The sequence below is a fragment of the Molossus molossus genome, unplaced genomic scaffold, assembly GCF_014108415.1.
Source record: "Molossus molossus isolate mMolMol1 unplaced genomic scaffold, mMolMol1.p scaffold_m16_p_5, whole genome shotgun sequence".
NCBI classification, from domain to species: domain Eukaryota; kingdom Metazoa; phylum Chordata; class Mammalia; order Chiroptera; family Molossidae; genus Molossus; species Molossus molossus.
In genome coordinates, this window is record NW_023425388.1 from 82,761,120 (window position 1) to 82,784,116 (window position 22,997).

Genomic DNA, 22,997 nt, shown 5'->3' on the forward strand with positions numbered 1-22,997 from the left:
CAACATGTTCTCTGAGTTGCCAAAATATATGCCATAGAGTTCCTGAACCAAACTCTTTGGTGGTTACTTATGGAAGGACACCTCAGGACTTCATGCTACTTTGTAGTCTTAGTTGAGGCCAGTTCTAGAGGACTATTTATATTCCTGATGCAAAATAAATTAAAGCAGCAGACTAACAATTGAGAAGTTACCTCTTTAACTTGTTAATAAAAGAGGAAAAATACTTGTGGAATGCAAAAAAATAAAAAATAAAAATAAAAATCTCCTACAAATGTAAGCTGTTAAATCATTTAGTCTGGAGGCAAATTGTTTTCCCCAAATTCAGTAACTCTGAAGATATTGCTATTTGGCAGCAAAGGGACATATTTAATATTCATTATGAAATCTCAAAGTCATCAAACAAGGTAAAATACAGAGCATATGTTTTGGAATGCTAGAAAGAAAGCAACTTTTAATTTTAAAAATTACAACACTAATAGTTTGTACGCTTCACTTTTGAAAAAATTGCAATCATGTAGAATATTTCATTCCCAAATAAGCCTGATAAATAAATAATTATGTGTTGTTCTTATTTTCCATATTTCCATAATAAATGACAATAGCCCCTTTAGCCATTTCTAATAGGTAGCATTTTTATTTAATTATATTTCTGATCCCTTTTCCAACTTCTTCAGGAAATCCACACTTCATTAACTATACAGCACTTTCCTCTTACACTTGAATCAATATTGTCGAGAAGAAACTTACTTCTCTGTAATTATTATACTTCAAAGTTATTTGCAAATGATGTGACTCAGTTGTGGTTTAACCATGAATCATCACATTTTTCCTCCTAAAATGGCTTCTAAAGGTAATTCTTTGACTTTATTTTAGATAGTTGCCTTTACTCTTGTTAGTACAATATTGTCCCTAACATAAGTTATATTTATTTTAGATTTTTTCTTCAATTTTTGAAAACATTTATAATGACCATAACTTTATTTCAGACTTGCTGTTTTTGTATCTGCTTGGAAGACACTGATTTGGGTACAATTCAAATTCACAGTATCCTTCTCACTTTTCATTTTTGCAGAGAAAACTGATATATTTATATTTCACAAAAATAAGGCCACAGTTCAATCAAAGTAAGCCACATATATGGGAATAGCATAGTCTATACAGTCATTACTTTTATAAATAAATTTTCCTAAGTACACTTACTGAATCCCAGAACACACAGAAATAAACAATTGCACTGAATCCAAATTGGGTAGGTACAACATTCCTCTCCAAATGACTATTCAGAGAATAAGAGCAGTAGGTACATAACACAACTGTTCATCATTCCTAAGGGTTAGAAGTGAGAAACTGCATGTGAAATAGGAAGACAAGGCCCCTCATGGTTGTGAAATAATATTTAATCTGAAATGCTACAATAAAATTATACTTGGGTAGCAAATATTAGTGATCCAAACAAATAAAACATATAATTTTGGTAAATTAGTGAAAGCATACCAAAAATTTTTTCTATTATAAGTACTAGCTTTTCTATGCCTTTTAATGTGGCCAAATACTATGATGGTACTGTGTTTACAAAAAAAAAGTAGTTTGGGGCAGTAAAATGCCTTTGTAATGATGGACATATGCCATAGACATTGGTCAAAACTCACAGAACATGCTATAGACATTTGTCAAAACCCACAAAACACAGAACATTAAGAATGAACCTAAATGTAAATGATGGACTGCCGTCAATAATATATAAATATTGGTTTATCAACTGTAACTAGTATACCCCCAAATAATTGAAGAACTTGGGTACAGGCAGAGGAGGTCTGGGGGAATTCTCTGTACTTTCAGATGAATTTTTCAGTAAACCTAAATCTGCTCTAAAAAATAAAGTCTATTAACTTTAAAAAAAATTAGTTTGTGTGGAAATGGTTGAATTATATTAAATAACTGGTGAGGAAATGACTTTTAAAATTCAATTGAATTTTCATTCTACCGTTAGCAATACTTTTATTGTACTCTGATTAAAAATGAAAAGTATTTGACACTACTTATTTCATTGATAGTCTGATGTCCAACAATTTGTTACCTTTTACCATAGAATTAAAATCTTAAGGTTATCATTAAACTATAAGTTTTTGTTTAGCGTTAAGTTTCTAGAACCTCTGAAGGATTATGTCTAGTTAGCAACAGGACAGTTACATTATTTCTAATGATAAAGGAAAGACCTTAACAGTAAAGTTCTCCTTAAATTATCACTTCTGAATTTTGATTTTTTGCTTTCCCAGTGAGATAACAGTTTAACTTTACAGAAAAATAACATCAGTAAACATCATGTGGGTATATTTTTCACTTTTTTTAAGGAATTGTCATCTTGTTTCACTCAGTTATAACGACATGGCACCCACACCAGTCACCTTGACTCAGGGAGCTTACACATATAAATCAACAAATAGAAACTTTTCAGTGTAAAAATATTGCTCAAAACAATGATAAACATCCAGTCATATTGGGGCAAGAATATTGGCACGTATTTGCTGAGGTTGTAGAACCAAGTAACTTGGCAGCTTCTTATGTAAGAAAGATTAGAAACGACAGAAATTCATAACAACAAAAGCGGTCTTCATTCCATAACATTTTAATTTGTTGTTTAGAACTCTGTAGTGTCAGACTACAAACTTATAAACATGATTTTTTAAAATGCCTTTCGAAAATGTCCTACTACAATATTTATAGCTCATTATTTTCAAAGCATAAAGCACTGACTTTTAAATCAGTTGCGTGAATTATAACTCAGTGCCATGATGACATGAATAATAATGTAAAAATCAGATTCATAATTTACAAAAATGTTGGTTGATAGATTAAAAAATTGATATTTAAATCAGGCATTTAAAATGTATGAATAAAAATTTTTAATCAACACAAAAATATCATTTAGAGGATTAATGTTAGAGCTATAAATAGAAATCCACATTTTTTTTCACATTTTGTTGCCACTGTTGATATTTACATGACAAAAGTTGAGAAAATACTATGCCGTCAACCCAAATTATTTCAAATCTGAGAGAACTGACATCCATCAAAAGCATATTAAAGAGATTAACACATTCATCAACAAACATGTCTTCAAGAGAATATTATTTAGACTTTTCCCACTTTTTAATCACAAAATTATTATTCTCCAAATCTTGACCCTGGCTATGGCTACACACACACATACACACATAAATAAACACATACATTCAAAAGTAGATAGACACTTGGAATAACTATTCACAATCACATTTATGAAATAAACTTAAGTCATTTATCAACTTTTAGGAAATAAAGTTTTTATTACACCTTTATCGCTAAGACATATGAAAATGGTAGAAAAGATGGATAAATGGTACCCAAGTATAACAAGGTTAACGTGGTTTTCAGTAGGTTTTTATATAAAAGCCATTCATATAAATGGTTTTTCAGAATGGTGAAAGAAAATCACATCCTTCACCCATCAACTTACGTTATAAAGAAGCAGGTTCAAAGTGCTGACAAATGTACCATTGTTTTCTCTCACAGAAATAGCAGCTGAGGACCTAAAACAGAGTTGGGGGGGCGTGGGTGGGGGAAAAGCATTGATGAGATTTTGAACAAAGTTTTAGCTATACCTTAATGTTAAATTTAAGGCACTAAAATTCTTGAGTAAGTCTAACATACTTTTTTTTATTAATTTTGTTTTTCTTTTATTGATTTTAGAGAGAGAGGGAGGGAGGGGGAGAGAGAGATAGAAACATCAATGAGAAAACAACGATTGGCCTCGTCCTGCATGCCCCTCACTGGGGATCGGGCCCACACCCTGGGCATGTGGCCTGACCAGGAATCAAACTGGCGACCTCTTGGTGCAGGATCGACGCTCAACCACTGAACCACACTGGCTGGGCAAACCTGACATACTTTTAAGTAGGCCTGGAGTGAGCATAGGGTTTAAGTTACTACAGATAGATAATCCAATAACAAGAGCAGCTAAGTAAAGACAAACTGTTTTTATGATACTTTATTTATAAAAGCATCCTTTTTCCATTTTGCATTACCTATCTGAGACTTTTTGCAGAAAAACACCATTCCAAAAGAATTTGAATCTGATACAAATACATTTTTATTAATTCTATTAAAATAAAACTTTCATGAGATTAGGGGTTTTGTTTTACTTTGTTCACTGCTAGAACATTGCACGGTACATATAGGCATATAATAAATATTTATAAAGTAATTCAATGACTGTCCATGCATAGTGGTGTGGATTCACTATTATTTGTTAAAACTGAGTGAAAGAAGAATGACAATTTCTGATCTTAAAGAAAGTGAAAAATATACCCACATGGCGTTTAATGATATCATTATTTTCTGTGAAATTATACTGTTCTCTCACTGGAAAAGCAGAAAATCAAAATTCAGAAGTAAGAATTTGAGGAAAACTTTTCTTTATCATTAGAAATAATGTAATCATCCTGTTGCTAACCAAACATAACTCTTCAAAGAGTTTCTGGAAGTTTAATGCTAAACAAAAGCTTGCAGTTTAATGATAACCTTAAGATTTTAATTCTACAGTAAAAGGTAACACATTGTTAGATACCAGACTATCAGTGAAATAGGTAGTGCCAAAATACTTTCCATTTTTAATCAGTTTGCAATAAAAGTATTACTAATGGTTGAATAAAAATTTAATTGAATATATTTTGATAACAAGATAAATTGAAGGTATATGTTTGGTGGGGAGATGTGGGGTATGTACAGTAAGAGAATGTGACATCCCAATGACCTGCTTTTCCCCCCACCTATATCCTTTAGACTCAAGGCCTTTTTTTTTTTAGTTTTTCATATTGAAAACTTGTTTTTGACTAAGGTGTTCATCATCACTGTGCAATTAAAATCAGCTGTAAAAATTTTTTATCTGAAGCAAAATGTGCTCTTCATGTTTCCCTGTAACTAAGATTAAACAACAATTATTCCTTTGTGATAGCTAACCCTGGAACTAGAGAGGGAAAGTTTTTACTTGATCACCCCATGTTGTCACAAGTATTTGACAAGTCCAGATGATTATGTCGTGATAAGGATACAATCCTGTTTTGGAATATGTGCTTTGGGAATAATGAATGAATATAACCATAAAAAAAGGCAATGACCTCAGTCTATGTCTGGAGCTCTTTTGCTTTGGGTAATGCACCTTTCTTTGGGTATCATCAGCACCGGGGCAGGTGACCCCTCAACAGGAGGCATCGAGACCCCAGATTCTGAGATAGCAGAATACAACGAGAGCGCATGGCAGAGACTGAAGCCAAGCAGGACCCAACAATGAAATGACTGAATGTTCTACACACTGGAAATAGGATGGGCCTTTCTGGACTGCATAAGCACCCAGAGTTTATAGGTTCCTGGGCAATGCTGAGGGGTGGAAGGTAATCCAAGGCAGATACCTTATTAGTTTGAGCCAGTTTAATTTGGGGGAAAATATATATAATAAATATATAAAATGTATAATATCTATCATATCTCATGAGCTGTTGATATGGTCATAACAATTTGGATAGATGCTAGATAGATAAGACTTTATAGGCTTCCCATTACATTAGTTTGGCTACTCTTAATAAATTCTTCTAAATAAATCCTTGTACATCTTTTATAAGTTCTTAAGGAAAAGAAATGACTCAAACATAAAGACAATCCAAGACAACAAGAATAAAATGAAAACTTACGAAGCAAGCTGTGTATTATTAACCAGGTATTCCAATGGATAACTACAACTAAATTTGTAAAGAAGCCCAGGCAGATAGCTGATGATTGTTGGTGGATCTGGAGTATCAATATATCCTGAAATATTTCCTATTTGCACTGAAGTTGTATTTCCATATGCACTGGCTCCGGGAACAGTGGATACCTGTGGAATGGTAGACTGAGTTCATTACAGAGCTATATATAAATCATGGCATTTCATGTGCAAAATGAAACATTAGACCAGATCATTTCTAGGGTCTGTTTCCACTATGACATATCATGATTTAGAGATTAAACCTATATAATGCTATCTTTCAGTGATTATATGTTTTGTCTAAATGAACCTTTATAGTTACCAAAGACAGTGTATCAACAAAAAAGAAGAGAGATTATATTTTCAGAGCACTATAACAAGTAATTAAAAATGTTCATGATAATTCCAAATTCTGTGGTGTGGTTTACAAGATGCCTATTAACCTTATCTTGTTTTCCATGTTAGTTTCCTCTCTCCAGGCTCCCAGCCCTAAGGCCCTAATTGCTCTGGCGGTGCCTGTCTCCATCATAGCACAGTGAGGGTGAGGCCCAAAATAAATTCTGAAGAAATGACTTAAGGTCATAAATTTTCTGAGAGCTGATCTTAGTTGGTTTTCTCTGTGGTGCAGGGAGTTTTCCATCTTCTTCCAGGGCAACAGTTCACACGTGGGTTTCAGAAGGATGATGAACTCCCAAAAGTTATGTAAAAGTATTGACCATGTGTGTATTTTCCTGGGACTGATGAGCTTTCACTAAATTGTATTCTCCAATCCCACTAAAAGTGAAGAGCTACCATTATAGGAATAATCAATAATGTTCTTGACCTTCATAATACCATAGAAGAATATAGCTTTTCTCACTATGTCAAATTCTCACATGACACTCAACAAATACTTTCAGCCGATATTATGGAGACCTGTAATACTTAATTTTGAGCAACAGAATAAAATGTATGCATGAACCTAGGAGTACATGGGCAAAGCTGAGGCAATTATCTAGCTAACTCATGAAGAGAGCCAGAAACATTATGAATGAAAATATTTTGATTCTAATTCAGTGATTTAGTAGTCTACTTAATTTTTCTCATGTAGGATTATCCTTCGAACAGACTCCAATGCTGGTGACATCTAAGACAAAAACAGAAAACAAGTAGATCTTCCTCTCCTCTCACCATTTACCTAACTGCTAGCTAAACATACCAGTTCTGTCTGTGAAACACACACACACACACACACACACACACACACACACACACACACACTTTGCCTGGCAATCTACCTGAACTGTTTTGTAGGTAGCAGAGCAAGACTTAAATCCAGAGTAGAAAGCTCAGTGAGGGAAAGGCCTTAGGGTGTGGTGGGAGGGGAGGAAGAGCTGTTGCCCTCCACATGCCCCCTCCCCCCCGAAAACAGACATGTAATAATCAACCTGCATTACTGCTCCCTAGGCCACTTCATAAATTCTCTGCACACAACTCAGAGAGATGACTAAGTGTTGTTAATAAAGAGTCAGCAATACTCAAGCTGCAGGCTTTGAATGGTCATGGACACAATATTCTAACTGAGCCCTGAAAAGAGATAAAGAAATCTCATTTTCCTGTAGCCCTCTCTCACTAAGTCTTAAAATCTCTGCCCTTAGAATAAGGAGGTCTACCTTCCCCTTATTCCCAAACAATGATTCATAAAGAGGAAAAACCAATTTCCCTTTCCTCACTAGGCTAAATAGCCATGCTCATTATAGGTCCTTTTTGTCTTTGATAGAATTTATCAATGAGATTTTACTTAAACAAGCAAAATGAAAAATAGTACTAAATGAATTTCGGTGTAACACTCCCCAGATCATAACATTTTTACTTCAGTTAATTTTAATTCCCAAGAGAGTCAATGGCTTATTCAATTCTATTTTTGGTGTTCAATGCTTAAATAAGTAAATGAATAGCATAGACTGGTAGTTCTCATTCAGGATGGAAATATTTGAAGAGATGTTTTGATATTCTCAATGACTAGAAAGAGTGCTACTGGGATTTCATGGGTAAGATTGGGAATGATAAGCATTTTGAAATTCAAAGGACAGTCCCAGACAATGAAGAATTTTACACTGGATATGCTGACAGCCCTCTTTTACAAAACACTGGTGTGAATTATTCAATGTTAAACATAAAACCTAGACAATTCTAAGTTTCCTCTTCTATATTTCATCTTTCTTTCTGAACGAGGTCACTAAGAGGCAATAGGCCAAGTGATTTATTGCTAAACTCACTGGAACAAACAATTTTTGTATGATAAGATGCTTCCATAAAAAACATGAAGAACGTAGCTAATGACAAACCGTAGAGAAATATTCATCAATGTCACTCACACAAAATAATGTTGCTTAGAGCAGCACAGCCCATCTCAGGCCCCTCAACTGCCCAGCTACAATAAAGAAAACCATTTCTGGAAAAATAAAATTGTATGTTTGGGAGCAGAAGCCTCAAGCAGGCAAAGGAAAATGATTTGTTCATTTTTATTGGAATTTTTTTCTTGAAAGATAGATTGAACTTCTGATTATTTCATGAAATTGGGAGTTTTTTTTTTTTTTTTCTTTTTTCTTTTTTTTCAGTTATGACCTCAAACGTAGCACACTATTTCACAAGAATCTTACCACCAAGTTATTGCCACAGCCCTCCAAGGTGCTGAGATTGATGATGAAAATAACCACCGCGGGGAAGGTGTTGTTATTGATGAACCCCCTGCAGTGGGAATCCCCGTGCCTTCCGTTCAGGGCAAGATCTGTTTCAGAATAACCGGAGAAAAGTACTGTGCAAAAATTAATCTTCATTGTAATGGCCTGCACCCCACAGTAGACACTGATGTCTCTTTCAGCTAAAATAAAAATACATTAAAAAAACAAATGTAAGTCACAAAAGCACAAGAGGAAATAAGAATTACTTTAACATCCCTCATGTATTTATTTGCCCCCTCACTCTGTTTAACTCATTCTTGTATTTGAATACACCATAATCCAATGCAAAAGGCATTAAGAAAAATAATTGGGAAAAAGAGTCTTTGATTTAGTTATTTAGATCTTTAGGTATAGAGATTATAGTTCATCTCTTTTACCTATATAGTAGATATGCATTAAATGTTAATGAAGTATTATCAAATGATTAGAGACTTGAGGAGAAAAAAATCAGATTACTGAGGAAATTCAGAACTAAAGTAAATGAATTATTCAGATCTCCTGTCTAGAGGCTCACCACAAATGATGCATGTTCCCAGGGTAAGGAAAAAGTGGTTAAAATCCGCCCTAAGCCAAAATTGTTGGGCACTTTGCTATTTTGTAACTTAGCTTATCCGGGATGTAGAAACAAAAGCCATCCATTAGAATTCCATTTTGTTTTACCTATATTAAATCACACTGGAGAAAGAAAATGAAAAACAGTATGCTGATATGGCACACACACAAAAAAGAAAAATGCGTAGACTACTCTAAGAAAAGTTTGCCAATCACTCTGCCTCAATAAGAGGAACTAGGAATGGAAATATTAAACACCATTTGCACGATTTCCATGACTGTGGGTTAACAGTGACAGGACCCATTCTAGGTCTGTAGAAGTAAGTGTGTACACGCGTGTGCACACACACACAAGCAAATTAAAAAATATTTTTGGTAAATGATAGGATGTTCACCTAAGCAAATGTAAATGTTATTCAGGGCTTTTTGGCATATAATTAATTTTCATAGATACTTCAATTCTAATATGAGGGTAGAAGTATCCAAAGGCATAGTTCTTTGGCGTATTCATTCTCTACACTGTTTTCATTTATTTATTTTTCTACTCACTGGCAAAGTGCATACTATTTGAAGTATCTGAATAAGTTAGTATGGAGACTTCTATGTTTGATTATGATTTTAAACTCATTGCAAAACAAAATATTTTTCATGGCCAAGAGGCAATATTAGGCTAGTTATTATGGGAAATTCCAAGCAATATTCCCCTTTAGGTAGAGAAATAAAATGAATTCATTAAGAAATACACTTTACTAACAAAGAAAATAATGAGTACCATTCTCAGTTGAGAGAGCGCCTCTATTAGCTTTCAGTAACATTAACTGTTTAAATGCAGCCACGGCTTTTAAATAATGCTCTTGACTAGAAGAGCAGAATTAATTTTAACAAAGGTTTATTGGGTGCCTACCAACTTCAAAAAGTATCTTAAATCTATTGGTTTTTCTCCATCCTCATGCTATTCCTTAGTGCATGCTACCACCACCCTTTCTCCTGGAATATTAACTCCCTAGCTGCTGCCTTTATTTCCATTTCTTGACCCTTCTTGTTAGGACAGCTGTTAATACATGACTCCAATCAAGTCACCTCTCTGTTCAGATCTTCAGTAATTACTCACTTGGGCCAAAAGTCCAAGTCTTGCACCAGGTCCTCAAGCCTCTCCGGGATCTGCCCCCTGTGGGCCTCTGCATCCTCACCTCTCTCACTATCCCCTTGCTCCCTATGTTCATTTCGCTGAACTCCTTCCAATTGTTTAAAAGCATCACTCTAGTGATAGAAGCCAGAATAATGGTTACCTCCTGGGGTGGAACTGTCTAGAACAAAAGAAAAATGTATGGGGTAATAAAAATATTCTCTATCTTAACCTGGGTAGCAATATGTGTGTGTGTGTGTGTGTGTGTGTGTGTGTGTGTTAAAATTTCCAGATGTACATCTTATTGTATGTAAAGTATTCCTCAACACTCCATAGTGAGCATTTTTAAAAGCCTAATAATACAGGTTTTACGCACAAGGTCATCAGTCGGTGCTCTTTCGTCTGCTTGGGACTCTCCTGTCCCCAGTCTTTGTCTAAGAAAATTCTATTCTTCCTTCAGGCCTCAGATTTCATTATCCTTTTCCCATTGGCTTCCATTATTTCCAACTATATTATGCCCTTATGTTGTAATCAGTTATATTGCCTTTGAATCATATATGTATTTGTACATTTGTCTTTTCATTAAACTGGAAGTGCTGGGAAGCAGGAAGCTATGATATTCATCAATGTACTCCGGGCGGTGTTTAATTAGTTAATTAGACTGCACTGAGGGTTTACAGTGTAGTGGTCCTTGCTGTCAAGTAGATCATAGTCCATAAGGGGAGAGAGACGTGACCCACGTCATCAGAACGACTGGGCAGAGAACTAGGGGTGGCACAGAAAGTGAACCTCACCCAGACCTGCTGGTTAGAAAGAGCTTTCTAGAGAAGAAGGGCATTGAGCTGAATTTTGAAGTATCAATAGGAGTTAGCTACACAGAGTAAACATTTTATAACATGGAGGGGACAGTGTAAATAAACACACACGTATGATATATGCTCAGACTGGTTGGGAGCTGGACAGTTCCGATTTCATTAGGATGTAAAATGCAAAAGAAGAAATGGCAGGAAATGAGGGCAAGTGGTAATCACACATGTAAGAACACAGGAAACCTCTGTGTATAAAACGATCTCTGTAAAGTAACAAAATATCTTCCTGAATGTCACATCAAATTCTCAGCTACTAGAGGGTTCATTAAGAACTCTCTTTATGCTCTGCGAAGTAGAGAACAGTATTATTATTATTTGGCATATCATAAATGTTTCGAAGTGAATACATTTCATTCAATGTATTATGAAAGAGAACTATCATTCTTCTTAGCTTAAAGCAGATGAAGACTGTAGTTTCCTCACCTTTGTTTGAGAGGAATTCATTGATGTTTACAAGAGCTTTACAAATGGCAGTGATCACTTTGTCCAGATGTACAGCTCCCTTCTCTTGTCTGGTTTATAACTGAAGACTTGTAAGCCCTGCAGTGGAACTGGATTTGCTACAAGCTGATCTCACTCTGAGATTTGACAACAAATGAAAGGCTTTTTGCAGTGTAAGAAAAGAGATCTGTTCAAATCCATCCAAACCCAGTTTTCTAAAGACTTTTGACTGTCCCTTCCAAGGAACACATTTTTTTCCTGGTCGTTTCATTCAACACAATATTTTTATTTGTGAGGCTCTGAGGGGGAAATAAATGTTACTTCAGGTTGCCAATGGGCAATTTCTGACAAAGGTAGAAGATATAGATATAGATATAAATATAGATATAGATGATATAGATATAGATATAGATATAGATATAGATAGATATAGATATAGATATAGATACTGAATAACAGTTGCTCTCGATAACACTTTTTTTGAGACTTCTTATTATTCAATCCCTGGTCAGAGTTTGTCTCAGATTTCCTGAAATTATCAAATTTTTAATATCCTGTCACACTGCCAACCACCTATCTGTGTATAAAAGTGTGTTCTGGTTTGGGGTTCATAGAAAATGGTTACCATTTAAACAGGAGTCAAGAGAGGATGGATCCAATTTTTAAAAAGATCACCTGCTTCTTTATCCACAATAGAATTCCATTCCTAAAACACCTAATTACACCTTTCCTCCTACACGCAATTACTGACAATATATTTGCAGCTTATCATTCACATATCCAACAAGTATGTCTCACTTTGTTCTTTTTCTCAACAACTGTATATTCAACTGGCTGAAAGCTAATGGCATCGAAATGAGGCTGAGTCTGCCCAGCTTGTGACAGACTGAGTGACTTTCACCTCATGTCAAACTGTTACGTTTGAGAACACGTACTTTCACTAGTGTCAGAATATGTATTTTAACATCTTTTCATCATTACCTGGAATAACAAGGGCACAGATCAATGCTATTATTTAAATAATTTGCACACACAAATTCTGCAACACAAAGAAACATGGCAACACTCTGGAATTGGGCTGTTGGCTTATACTTAGCCTTGCAATGCAGGGGCTCAAAACATCCTTCACCCATGATATAATAAAGTAAAAAACTGAATGATAGCAATTCTGAAGGTCAGCATACAACATAAAAGAGAAAAAAGGTGGGTTGCACAGGAACACATAAAGTCAGTGCCATCAGCTTTATACAAACTGGAGGTTTTTGGCTCTATTTATTATCAAGATCTAAACTACATGCTACTTCATGTCAACAACACATTCAAACAAAGTATGTATCACATACACATTATGCATCAGTCTCTGTGCCAGACTCTGAAGGTAAAGACATTAACAAGACTCCTTTCCTTTAAGGACCTTATGGTTGAATAGAGGAGACAGAAGAAAACCAGACAAGTATAATGCAGCCTGATAGTGATGAGAACAGAAGTTTGCACACCGTGTTATATACAACCATGTCTTGGTAGGGCCGAGGTGCTTGTAAAGAATTGTTGGGAAAAAATAAAATACTTCTAACTGGCTAAATTTTGTAAGAAATTGAATAAATGCTGGCATAGAGAGAAAGGAATGTTAAAGTGATACTCAGGTTTCTAGTCTTAGTGACTGAGTGAATTATTCCCTGAAATAAGGAATACAGGAAGGAAAAAGATGAGCTCAATGTTTGAGAGGCTGAGGTACATATGGGACATTCAAGCAGAAATATACAGCAGGTAGTGGGAAATAGAAGCCTAATATTTGGAGGATAGAAAAGAGTAAAAAATATAAATTTGAGAATTGCCAAATACTTAACATGTCAATAATAAGCAATAATAACAGGTGAACTACCCATGAGAGCATTCAGATGAGAAGAGAAATAGGCTGAGAACAAAATAATAATATCTACGTTGTTCTTTAGTGAGACTTTCCCTCATTTCCTCGATGGAATTAGTTAGTTCTCTCATGTTCTTTCCCTCATCACTTTAGGTGCGAATCTGCTATATTGCTTACATTATATATCTAGGAATGGATATTTACTTTCTCACTAAATTATGAACTCACTGAAAGCTCTGGGTTTCCCCAGAGTGACAAAGAAATACTCAGCAAATGTTTATTAAAATATACTCGATTCATTTATTTCCCAAACAGCATGCATGGTTTCTAACTTTTTAATATTAAATTCCAAGATTTACAATTAATAGGGATTTGTCTGGACTGTTCATCCAGAGCTTGTATTTCCTGTCTGTACTCTGCCAACTGCCTGAGATGGTTCCTGTTTTCAGAGTTCTAGATGAAAATTAAATTTTTCATGTCAGGTATTTTCTGACTTCTAATTTAAAAAAAAAATTAATCCATTAAATTATATGCATGTAACAGATTTTCATTATTTGTTTAGGTACTTAACATTTCTAAATATATTAGTCTTAGAGAGTAATCTCTAAGAGTCTTCCCTTATTATTAATGAGTTTTTTTAAAAAGAAAATCAGCCCTGGCTGGTTTGACTCAGCGGTTAGAGCATCGGCCTGCGGTCCAGAGAGACTCGAGTTAAGTTCCCGCTAAGGGCACGTACCTCGGTTGCAGTTTGTCCTCAGCCCTGGTTGGTCGAGCAGGTGGCAGCCACTCAATGTGTACCTTTCACATCAATGTTTCTCTCTCTTTCTCTCTCTCTCTCCCCCACTCTATCTGAACAAAAAATGGAAAAATGTCCTCTGGTGAGGAAAAAAAGAAAGAAAATCATTTCCCTTTAATAGTGATAGATTTGCTAATTCTTATTGACATTAATAGGAAGCAAGTACACGACAGTCCCTGAGGCTGGCATATGCACTGCGACTAGGTAGTGACACAGAGTTAGCGAATGGTCAGGAGTAGCATGTCTAACTAGCACTTATTCCACTGTACTGTGCACGTGTTTGACCAGAGAGTCTTATTAAAATGCAGATTCTGATTCAGCAGATCTGTGTGGGGCCTGGTTTGTGCATTCCTCACAGGCTCCCAGGCGATACCAATGTTGCAAGTCTTCTATTTAACCAGTTGAGCTCCTTAATCACAACTATATATTTTGACTGGGCGGAAGCTTACCCTTAGGTAGATTGTGTCTGGTGGGATGAAACACTCCCACCAAATATCATGCTTGCAAGAGGAAGAACTTTGCATGAATAAGGGACAGGAGGGAGAGGGAGAGAATGAATGAATCGTGAAGTAGACGGACTTGGGTCATCCGACTTCCTTCCTTGTCTGAGAACTAACTGGTGTTTGAATCTCAGTAAAAAAAGATTCATGTGAAAAAAACCGTTGTGAAACTGAGCCCAGATGAGTCTAACCTGGAGCTCAGGTGGCGATGTGTGAAACAAAATTGGGAATAGGATTGGTCTTCTCCCACCCTCACCCTTACACCATTCCACAAACCATAGCAGTTTAATAACTGTCGGAACAAGACAGTCCACCTCGAATGGCAGCTGTGCCCTGGGAACTCTGAAACTACAGCAGGAAAATCTGGGGAGGGGACGGGTGAGTCTATTGTGAGCAGATGAAGGCTCTGTGTGTACAGATGTAGGTGTTCCCATTAAAATGATTGCATCTATATCCATGGTTCAGACCTTCAAAGTGGCATTGGTTTAAAACTGACAACATGAACCAAAATCTCTTCAATATAATAGAAAAAGCCTTTTCTGTATACTGAAGAGTGCATTGCTTTGTATTGCCGTAGAAACCTCACCTGGAGATCATTTACTTCCCGGTAGATATTACAAAACTAATTTATACCATTTATGCAGATTATAAGAGTAATTGATACACCATTTCTGTTTCTATATCTATAAAATGAGAGCAGCAATATTTGGCTCTACATAAACAGAACTGTTTGGAGGACAGATGCTATACATATCGCTTTAACTCATTTTTTTTTTACAGTTACTATCCTCTTTAAGTTTTTATATAATATTGAGCTTTTGTTGCTATAAGAGCGAGAAGTCCTGAAGGGATATTGATATTTTATTTACACGAAATGCCAGCAGCTGACGAAGAATTTAAAGTAGATTAGAAATTCAAGTTTCCTCTCTAGATGGAACAGGTTTCCCGCCACCTCCGTTTTCCACATCTGTTTCTCATGAGCAATTCAAGCTGTTGTGTTCAGGCTGCGGGAACAGAGGCGAATTCTGCGGACTTCTAGTCACACTGGCTTCTCCAAGCCCGAGGAGTATGGCCACCTTTCTCAGGAGGAAACAAGCATATGGGTTTTACTTCTGCAAGGAGAGGAAGTAAAAATTTCATCCAATTAAGAACTTTATTATTAAAGTACAGAAGGGTAGCCCTGGCCAGTTTGGCTCAGCGGTTAGAGCGTCGGCCTGTTGTCCAGGGAGACCCAGGTTCGGTTCCCGCTAAGGGCATGTACCTCCGTTGCAGTTCGTCCCCAGCCCTGGTTGGTCATGTGGGTGGCAGCCACTCGATGTGTCCCTTTCACATTGATGTTTTTCTCTCTCTCTCTCTTCCTCCCACTCTATCTGAACAAAAAATAGAAAAATGTCCTCAGGTGAGGATAAAAAATAAATAAATAAAGTACAGAAGGGTAGATACTCTAAATTATTCAGTCACTGAACTTGCTGACTAATTGCTCTTTCCACTACACTTGATCACTGCAGATTAATCAGGATGAGATCAGCAATCGCTGCCTGGATCAGTTCTGCCTCACCAGGCGCAGTAATTGCAGTCACAGGTACAAAGCGGGAAGCAGGCATCCTCTTCACAACTTGACAGGCCAAAATACTACCAGGAGGAGGGAGGCAGGAGAACTGGCCTTTCTTATCCATGCAGAGGGCCAGAACATATTCCCTAGGGCAATGATTCCGTTATGGGCTCTGACTTTGTCTTCGGGCACAGAACCACACGATGGTTAAGCAAACCCTAACACAAAAATTAGATGTCTCATTTTGCTTGACCCACTCATGAATTATATTGATGAAATATGTGATTTTCTATTTTATTTCCTGTGGAACACTAGTGTTCATTTAAATCTTTTTTTTTCCCCTTGTGATCTTGTGATGAGAACTTTTATGATTTACTCTAATCAGTTTTCAAATATATCATACAGCAATGTTAGCCATCATCACTGTGTTGTACATCGCATCCCCAGTACTTATTTATTTCTATTTTTGCTTGCTTGTTTGATTTTAAGATTCTACACATAAGTGAAACCATGTAACATTTGTCTGTCTTTCTCTGACTTATTTCACCTAGCATAATGCTCTCAAGGTCTATTCATGTTGTTACAAATGGCAGAATTTTATTCTTTCTTTTATGGCTGAACAGTATTCAGCCATTTATTTTATATATATATATATATATATATATATATATATATATATATATATATATATATCTCACAGCTTTTCTATCCATTCATCTGTTGATAGACACTTAGGTTGTTTTCATGCCTTGGTTATTTTAAATAATGCTGCAATAAACATGGGGGTGCAGATATCTCTTTGCCATAGTGATTTTGTTTGCTTCAAATATATACCCAGAAGTAGAATTGCTACATAATATGGTTGTTCTATTTTTAGTTTTTTGAGGAGCCTCCATACTGCTTTCCATAGCAGCCGCACCAATCTGCACTCCCAACCACGCGAGGGTTCTCCTTCCGCCACGTCCTCGCCAGCTCTGCTGTCTGTTGTCTTTTTGATGGCAGCCATCCTGACAGGTGTAAAATGGTATCTCATGGTGGTTTTGGTGTGCATGTCCCTAAAGATTAGTAATGTTCAACATATTTTCACGTATCTGTTCACCATTCGTATGTCTTCTTGGGAAAAAAAATGTTTAAGTTTCCACTCCGTTTTTAATTGGATTGTTTGGTAGTTTGTATACATCATTGTTTAAACTTAGTATTCCAAGTTCACTTTGAGGCATCATGGGTTGATGGAAAGAGTCCTAGTTTTTGTTTTGTTTTTGTTTTTTGTTTTGTTTCTGTTTTTGTTTTTGGTACGTGACACTAGAGGGAACCGAACCCAGGACTCTCTAGTCCACAGGCCGATGCTCCAACCGCTGAGCCAAACCGGCCAGGGCTGTTTTTTTTTTTTTTTTTCTCAATTGCTAATTTTGCAGCATTAGACAAATTCTATCCTTCAATTTTTTTATTATAAAATAAGGAATAAAAAATGGTTTTGCTTTCCTGACATTTCCTCAATTTCAAATGCAGAAAAGAAACTGCGAAACTATAATTCTCTGGAGCATTTGAGATCTTGCTCCCTGGCATATGTCATTAGTTTGGCTCAAATAAGCTCTTAAAAAAATTCTCAAAAAAATGGTGTTGTGTGCTTGTTGTAAGAAATAAGAATCATGCAGTGTGCCCAGCATCTAATATGTGGAACCTTTTATTTTCTTCCTTATTAAAGATAAGTCATGCACTGGCCAGTTTCGCTCAGTTGTTAGAGTGTTGGCCCACTAGCCAATGAGTCTCGGGTTTGATTCTAGTCAAGGGCACATACCTTGGTTGCAGTTCATCCCTGGTCTGGTCAGGGTAGTGCAGGAGGCAACCAGTCGATGTCTTCCTCTCAGGTAGATGTTTCCTCTCTCCCTTCCTCCCAGTGTATCAAAGATAAATGGAAAAATATCCTAGGGTGAGGATTAAAAAAAATGATAAGTCATGTAACACTGACATACATTCAGTTTCCTGTAACTGGTTAGTTCACCATAAAATGGTGTCAAGCCATAAAGTTTCTGGTGCCAAAAACCTAATCTCTCCTTGATCGTGCCTTTATCATTAAAGACTTTTTTAAAGGTCTGAAAGTTTAGTTTAAGCCTTATCAACTATCATCTTTCCTCCAAAAGCATCTAGTTTCAGAAGGTACTCATCACTCACAGAGGTCAAATGCATTGTATGTTTTACTCTGGCCAAACAATTCATTGGTCCCCTAAAAGTCAACTGTGGTTTGAGTTTTGTTCTGGGAAGAACACAGCTATAATGTTAGTGGGGCATGTGTCTATTCCTTGCTATTGGCTTGGGAAGCCAAGAGTTAACTGCCTTAAAATGAAATGTTATCCCTTTAAATTTGAAATGAATTAGACCATGGTGTTTCCCTTGGCTCAAGGATAAATGCCATGGAAATGAAAGAAAATAGTTTTAACATCATGAAACACAAAGGTCAGAAAGGGTGAGATGATTAGCCTCATCATTATTAACATTACTTTGCATTTAGATAGCCCCTCTCCTCTGCCAGACTTATTCTCATTCTAGCCCGTGCTCAGTAGCTGGGCAGCTAGTGAAGTTCCTGGCTGATGTCTAGGGTGATCCTGGTGTGGGAGAGGAGGCAGAGTCAAGAGGGGAGCCGGCAAGTCACCTCGAGGCTTTATTTGCTCACCCTGGTCTTCTTTAGTAAACAACCTGTAAAATGGACTTCCTTGAAAATAATATCCATATAAACTTAAAGTCTCTCCTGGAACTTCTGATTTATCTGGATTTTAGACTTATTAATGTAAATTTTAAATTGCAACAGTGTGTGTGTGTGGGGGGGGGGTAGGTGTAGAAAGTGTGGATATCCTGTTGTCAGACAGAACTAAAAGTGATAAGCTATATAAAGACAAATACAAATTAAAAATAAGAGGCTTAATTCTCCCTGTTGAAAATAAAGGAAAAGACTTCTTTTCCCTTTTTTATATCATTTACATCAGAAAACTTATAATTGTAAGTACTTTCTCCTTTTCTTGAAAAGCATATAAACCCTGTGGAAAATTAGACAGGTCTTTTGTCAGTCTATGACCTAGAAATATCTTTTCAAGGACATGGGAAGCATCTCTCAGAAATGTAAACATCAAGGAAGAAAGCACCCCAGTGGGAGGGTGGGAGCTTAACTCAGTGGAATCCTTGCTCCAAACTGCAAAAGTATCTTTTCACAAAGATATGAGAATTTTATTTTTCTTCTGGATAAAGCCAATATGCTAACACAATTACCAAGTGATTTTAGAATAAACTATATGTGACAAATGGTGCTGTCAAGTCCTCTTACTTCAGGACTAGTTATTGTTTATCTTGAAAACATCCGTAATGGGCTGCATCTGCTTGGCTATATAAAAGAGTGAGATTTCTTTCTGCCTTTGAAACCTCTTAGTGGATTGCCTGTGATGAGCACCACATTCTGGTTTAATGCTTATTCAATGACAAAAGTGTTTTCATCGCTACCGTCTTTGTGGAGAGGATTTCTGGATTGAAAGATTTTGTTTTTAATTGTTTCCCCAATGCACGACTGAGCATTTGATTGGAATAATGGACTCGAATGTATATTTGACTCATCTGCAGGATTTAATGTACAGACTCCTAGCACTGGATGCAGATTCTGCCACCACATATTTGGGGGTGAAGTCGTGAAATCCACCCTTGAACAACTAGCCCAGGTGATTCTGATGCAGGTGGTCTGTGGGCACCATTGAAAATAGGTGTTTTAACACAAGTTTTAAAATTTACCATATGAAAAATTCTTCCTTTTACTGTCCTAATTACTCCCTGGCTCATTTACATATTTTATTTACCTTTACAAACATATAACTACGACATCAATCAGAGCCTCTCTGCTAAGCAATCTTTTTACATTTCGGCTTTCTCTTTCATCCATAGCCCAGTAAGGCTTGACCACCCTTCTCAGGCCCCGGCCAATGGCTCTGGCTCCTCACTGTCCTGAGAGCCTCTGTTTCTCACCTCACTACGAAGGTAAGCCCACCGGCATCTCAACTTCCCTGCCTGTTTCTTTTATTTCTCCTTCTCTCTTAAATCAAAGGAACAGCTACCACTTTTTCAAGGTTAACTCCTCCACCTGTACCTTAAATCTCTTCTATACTTTATTTCCTCACGACCTCAGTTATTTCATTATTTGTCTCTCAAATCTCTGAACACTTTACCTGGACTCATGTCTACTCAGTTGTCTCCGGTCTTCCAATTTGATTGGAATAATGGACTCGAATGTATATTTAAATAGCTGAGGCAGGTTACACCTTCCTTTCCTTCACCAGCAAAGTTACCTAGCTAGGAGTCTATTTTCATACCTTTCGTTTTCCTGTTTCTTTCTCACTTACTGCACAGGGATTCAACTCTCATCTAGCTATTTTCAGTTTCAACCTCTCTCCTCAGACCCAAGTCCATATTTCCTATCACTGGACAGAGGCGGCCACTCCAAGTTCTAAAAGCAACTCAAGCCCAGCCGGGGTGGCTCAGTGGTTGAGCATGGACCCAGGCACCAAAAGGTTGCTGGTTCAATTTCTGGTTGGGCACATGCCCAGGTTGTGGGCTTAATCCCCAGTGGGGACACAGGAGGTGGCCAATCAATTCTCTCTCATCAATGCTTCTGTCTCTCTTTCCTTCTCTCTTCCTCTCTCTAAAATTCAATGAAGAAAAAAAAATTTTTTAAATAAAAACACCTCAAATTCATTATTTTCCAAACCGAGACTTTCTTTCTGAAACATGCAAGTGCTCTATACTTTTGGGGTCCGTTAACAGTATCAACACCCAGTTATCCAAGTTCAAAACATTCTGTAGCCTTCTCTTTTCCTCTCCTCCCAAACTGAAACCATCCTTCAGGGCTGGTGAGTCCGCCACCAAGTACTTCCAAATAGCGCCCCTTCTCAAGTCCTACTGCCACTGCCTTCCTCTGCCTCTAGTCCTCCTCATGTGCTTCTATACTTTTCCCAAAGTCTACTTTCTAAAGCAAAATGTGACCTCCTCAAGCCCTTAAAGAGGCATGTTTAAAAAGACTCAAAGGCTCTTCATTGCCTATAAAATAAAGACAAAACACTTTTATTAAACAAATATCACCAAGTATTCTTGTCAAAACAATGGTACCAAAATGTACTCAAATCTCTAGCCCTAATTAATTTATAGATAATAAGGAAAAAGAGGAGCGTGTTAAATGACACCTCAGAGTCACAGTCAACCAGATCAAGAATGTCAGAGTTGTACAAATGACCAAATTACTTAGAGATAGATAGCATTTTAGAAAAGCAAAGGACAGAGGAAGTATTTAAATTAAAATAGACTTAAGATTCACATTAACAAATGTGGATGTTTTAGAAGCAAAATATCTGAGTGTTAGATTATATTAAAGAATTATTGTTGTTTATTACATGTGCACATTGCCCAGCCAGTGTGGCTCAGTAGTTGAGCATTGATTGACCCATGCACCAAGAGGTCACCGATTCAATTCCAGGCCAGGGCACATGCCCAAGTTATGGTAGGGGGCATGCAGGAGGTGACTATTGTACCCTGGGCATGTGCCCTGGCTAAGAATCAAACTGGAGACCTTTTGGTACATGGGTCAATGCTCAACCACTGAGCCACACCGGTCAGGCAAATGTAGTGATTTTTAAATTATTTTTCATTATGAATATTTTATATATATATATATATATATATATATATATATGCTTATGAGTTTATTTAAAAATATTCCGGTGATGGGGGTAGTAAGAAGGACAGAAAGATAAAACAAAATTTATAAATTCTGATAATTGATGAAGCTGATAATGCATATAAGTGCTCTTTTTATTCATTTCTGCTTTTGTATATGCTTGAAATTTCCAGAATAAAAAAATGTAAAACACAATCAAAGAAACAGAAAATCATTTCTGGTTTTCAAAACCATTAGCAACCCTACCTTTGCATACTTTTCTGGATTTACCTTCAGACATTCTCTATCTCGACCTCCATATTTTCTTAATCTGCCAAGTACCTGCATCCCAGGTCTGGGCTCATGAAGACATTCCTACACACTTTGGTCTTTACTCTGGAACATGCCCCATTACCTCTTTGCAGATCAGCTAGAAATCTCACACCAACTATGGAACAACCTACGACCACTCTGTACATGTGTGTTGTTGCCTGGTGTGCTCTGGAAAAAGGAGTGCGGGCAGCTTTGGAGAATGTAAAATGTGGCAGGAGGTATTTCAGTTTGCGTGGCAGACTCGAAAAAGTAGTTTCAGATTGTCTGTTATTTTGAAAATGTTCAACTGTGGTTCTATAACTTTATTGGATATGAAATGATGAAGACTTAAAGGAATTGTTGAATTTACTTCTCAGTGAGTGCAGATTTTTGGAACCTGAGAGACGTGACTATCTATATGGTCAAAATCTCTCATCTGGCACCATCATGATCGGTTGCTGTGAAATGCACTCTGAAGCTGGTCTTGTACTTTAGTGGTGACCAACATTTTATTGAAATAGTATTTTTTGAGTATTGCATAAAATCTCACAATCATTTTATTAAGCGTTATTCCTAATAAGTCTATTAACACATATGAGTAGTTTTGAGAGTCTGAATTAACATATGAAGAAAAAAGGCATAAATTAGTCAGATTTTGAATGAAATTAGCCTCTCCCAATTTTATCACCCACTAGCCAATATTTTTCACATCTGTGAGCGGCCATTATAATGATATTAACTGTGATGAACACTTTGTATGTTAATGTGGATGTAATTTATGTCTCCAGAAAAATGTC

General features: G+C 36.6%; 1 protein-coding gene across 1 annotated transcript in view; it reads right to left on the bottom strand.

The window, feature by feature from the left end:
* The window catches only part of ZPLD1 (zona pellucida like domain containing 1), a 61,374-nt gene that overhangs the window by 15,374 nt on the left and 23,003 nt on the right, over nt 1–22,997 (bottom strand). The window contains exons 3-5 of the mRNA XM_036243721.1: nt 8,422–8,642; nt 5,727–5,908; nt 3,497–3,569 (exon numbers count right to left, since the gene is read on the bottom strand). Coding sequence (XP_036099614.1) covers nt 3,497–3,569; nt 5,727–5,908; nt 8,422–8,642 — 476 coding nt within the window. The remainder of the gene's footprint in view (nt 1–3,496; nt 3,570–5,726; nt 5,909–8,421; nt 8,643–22,997) is intronic.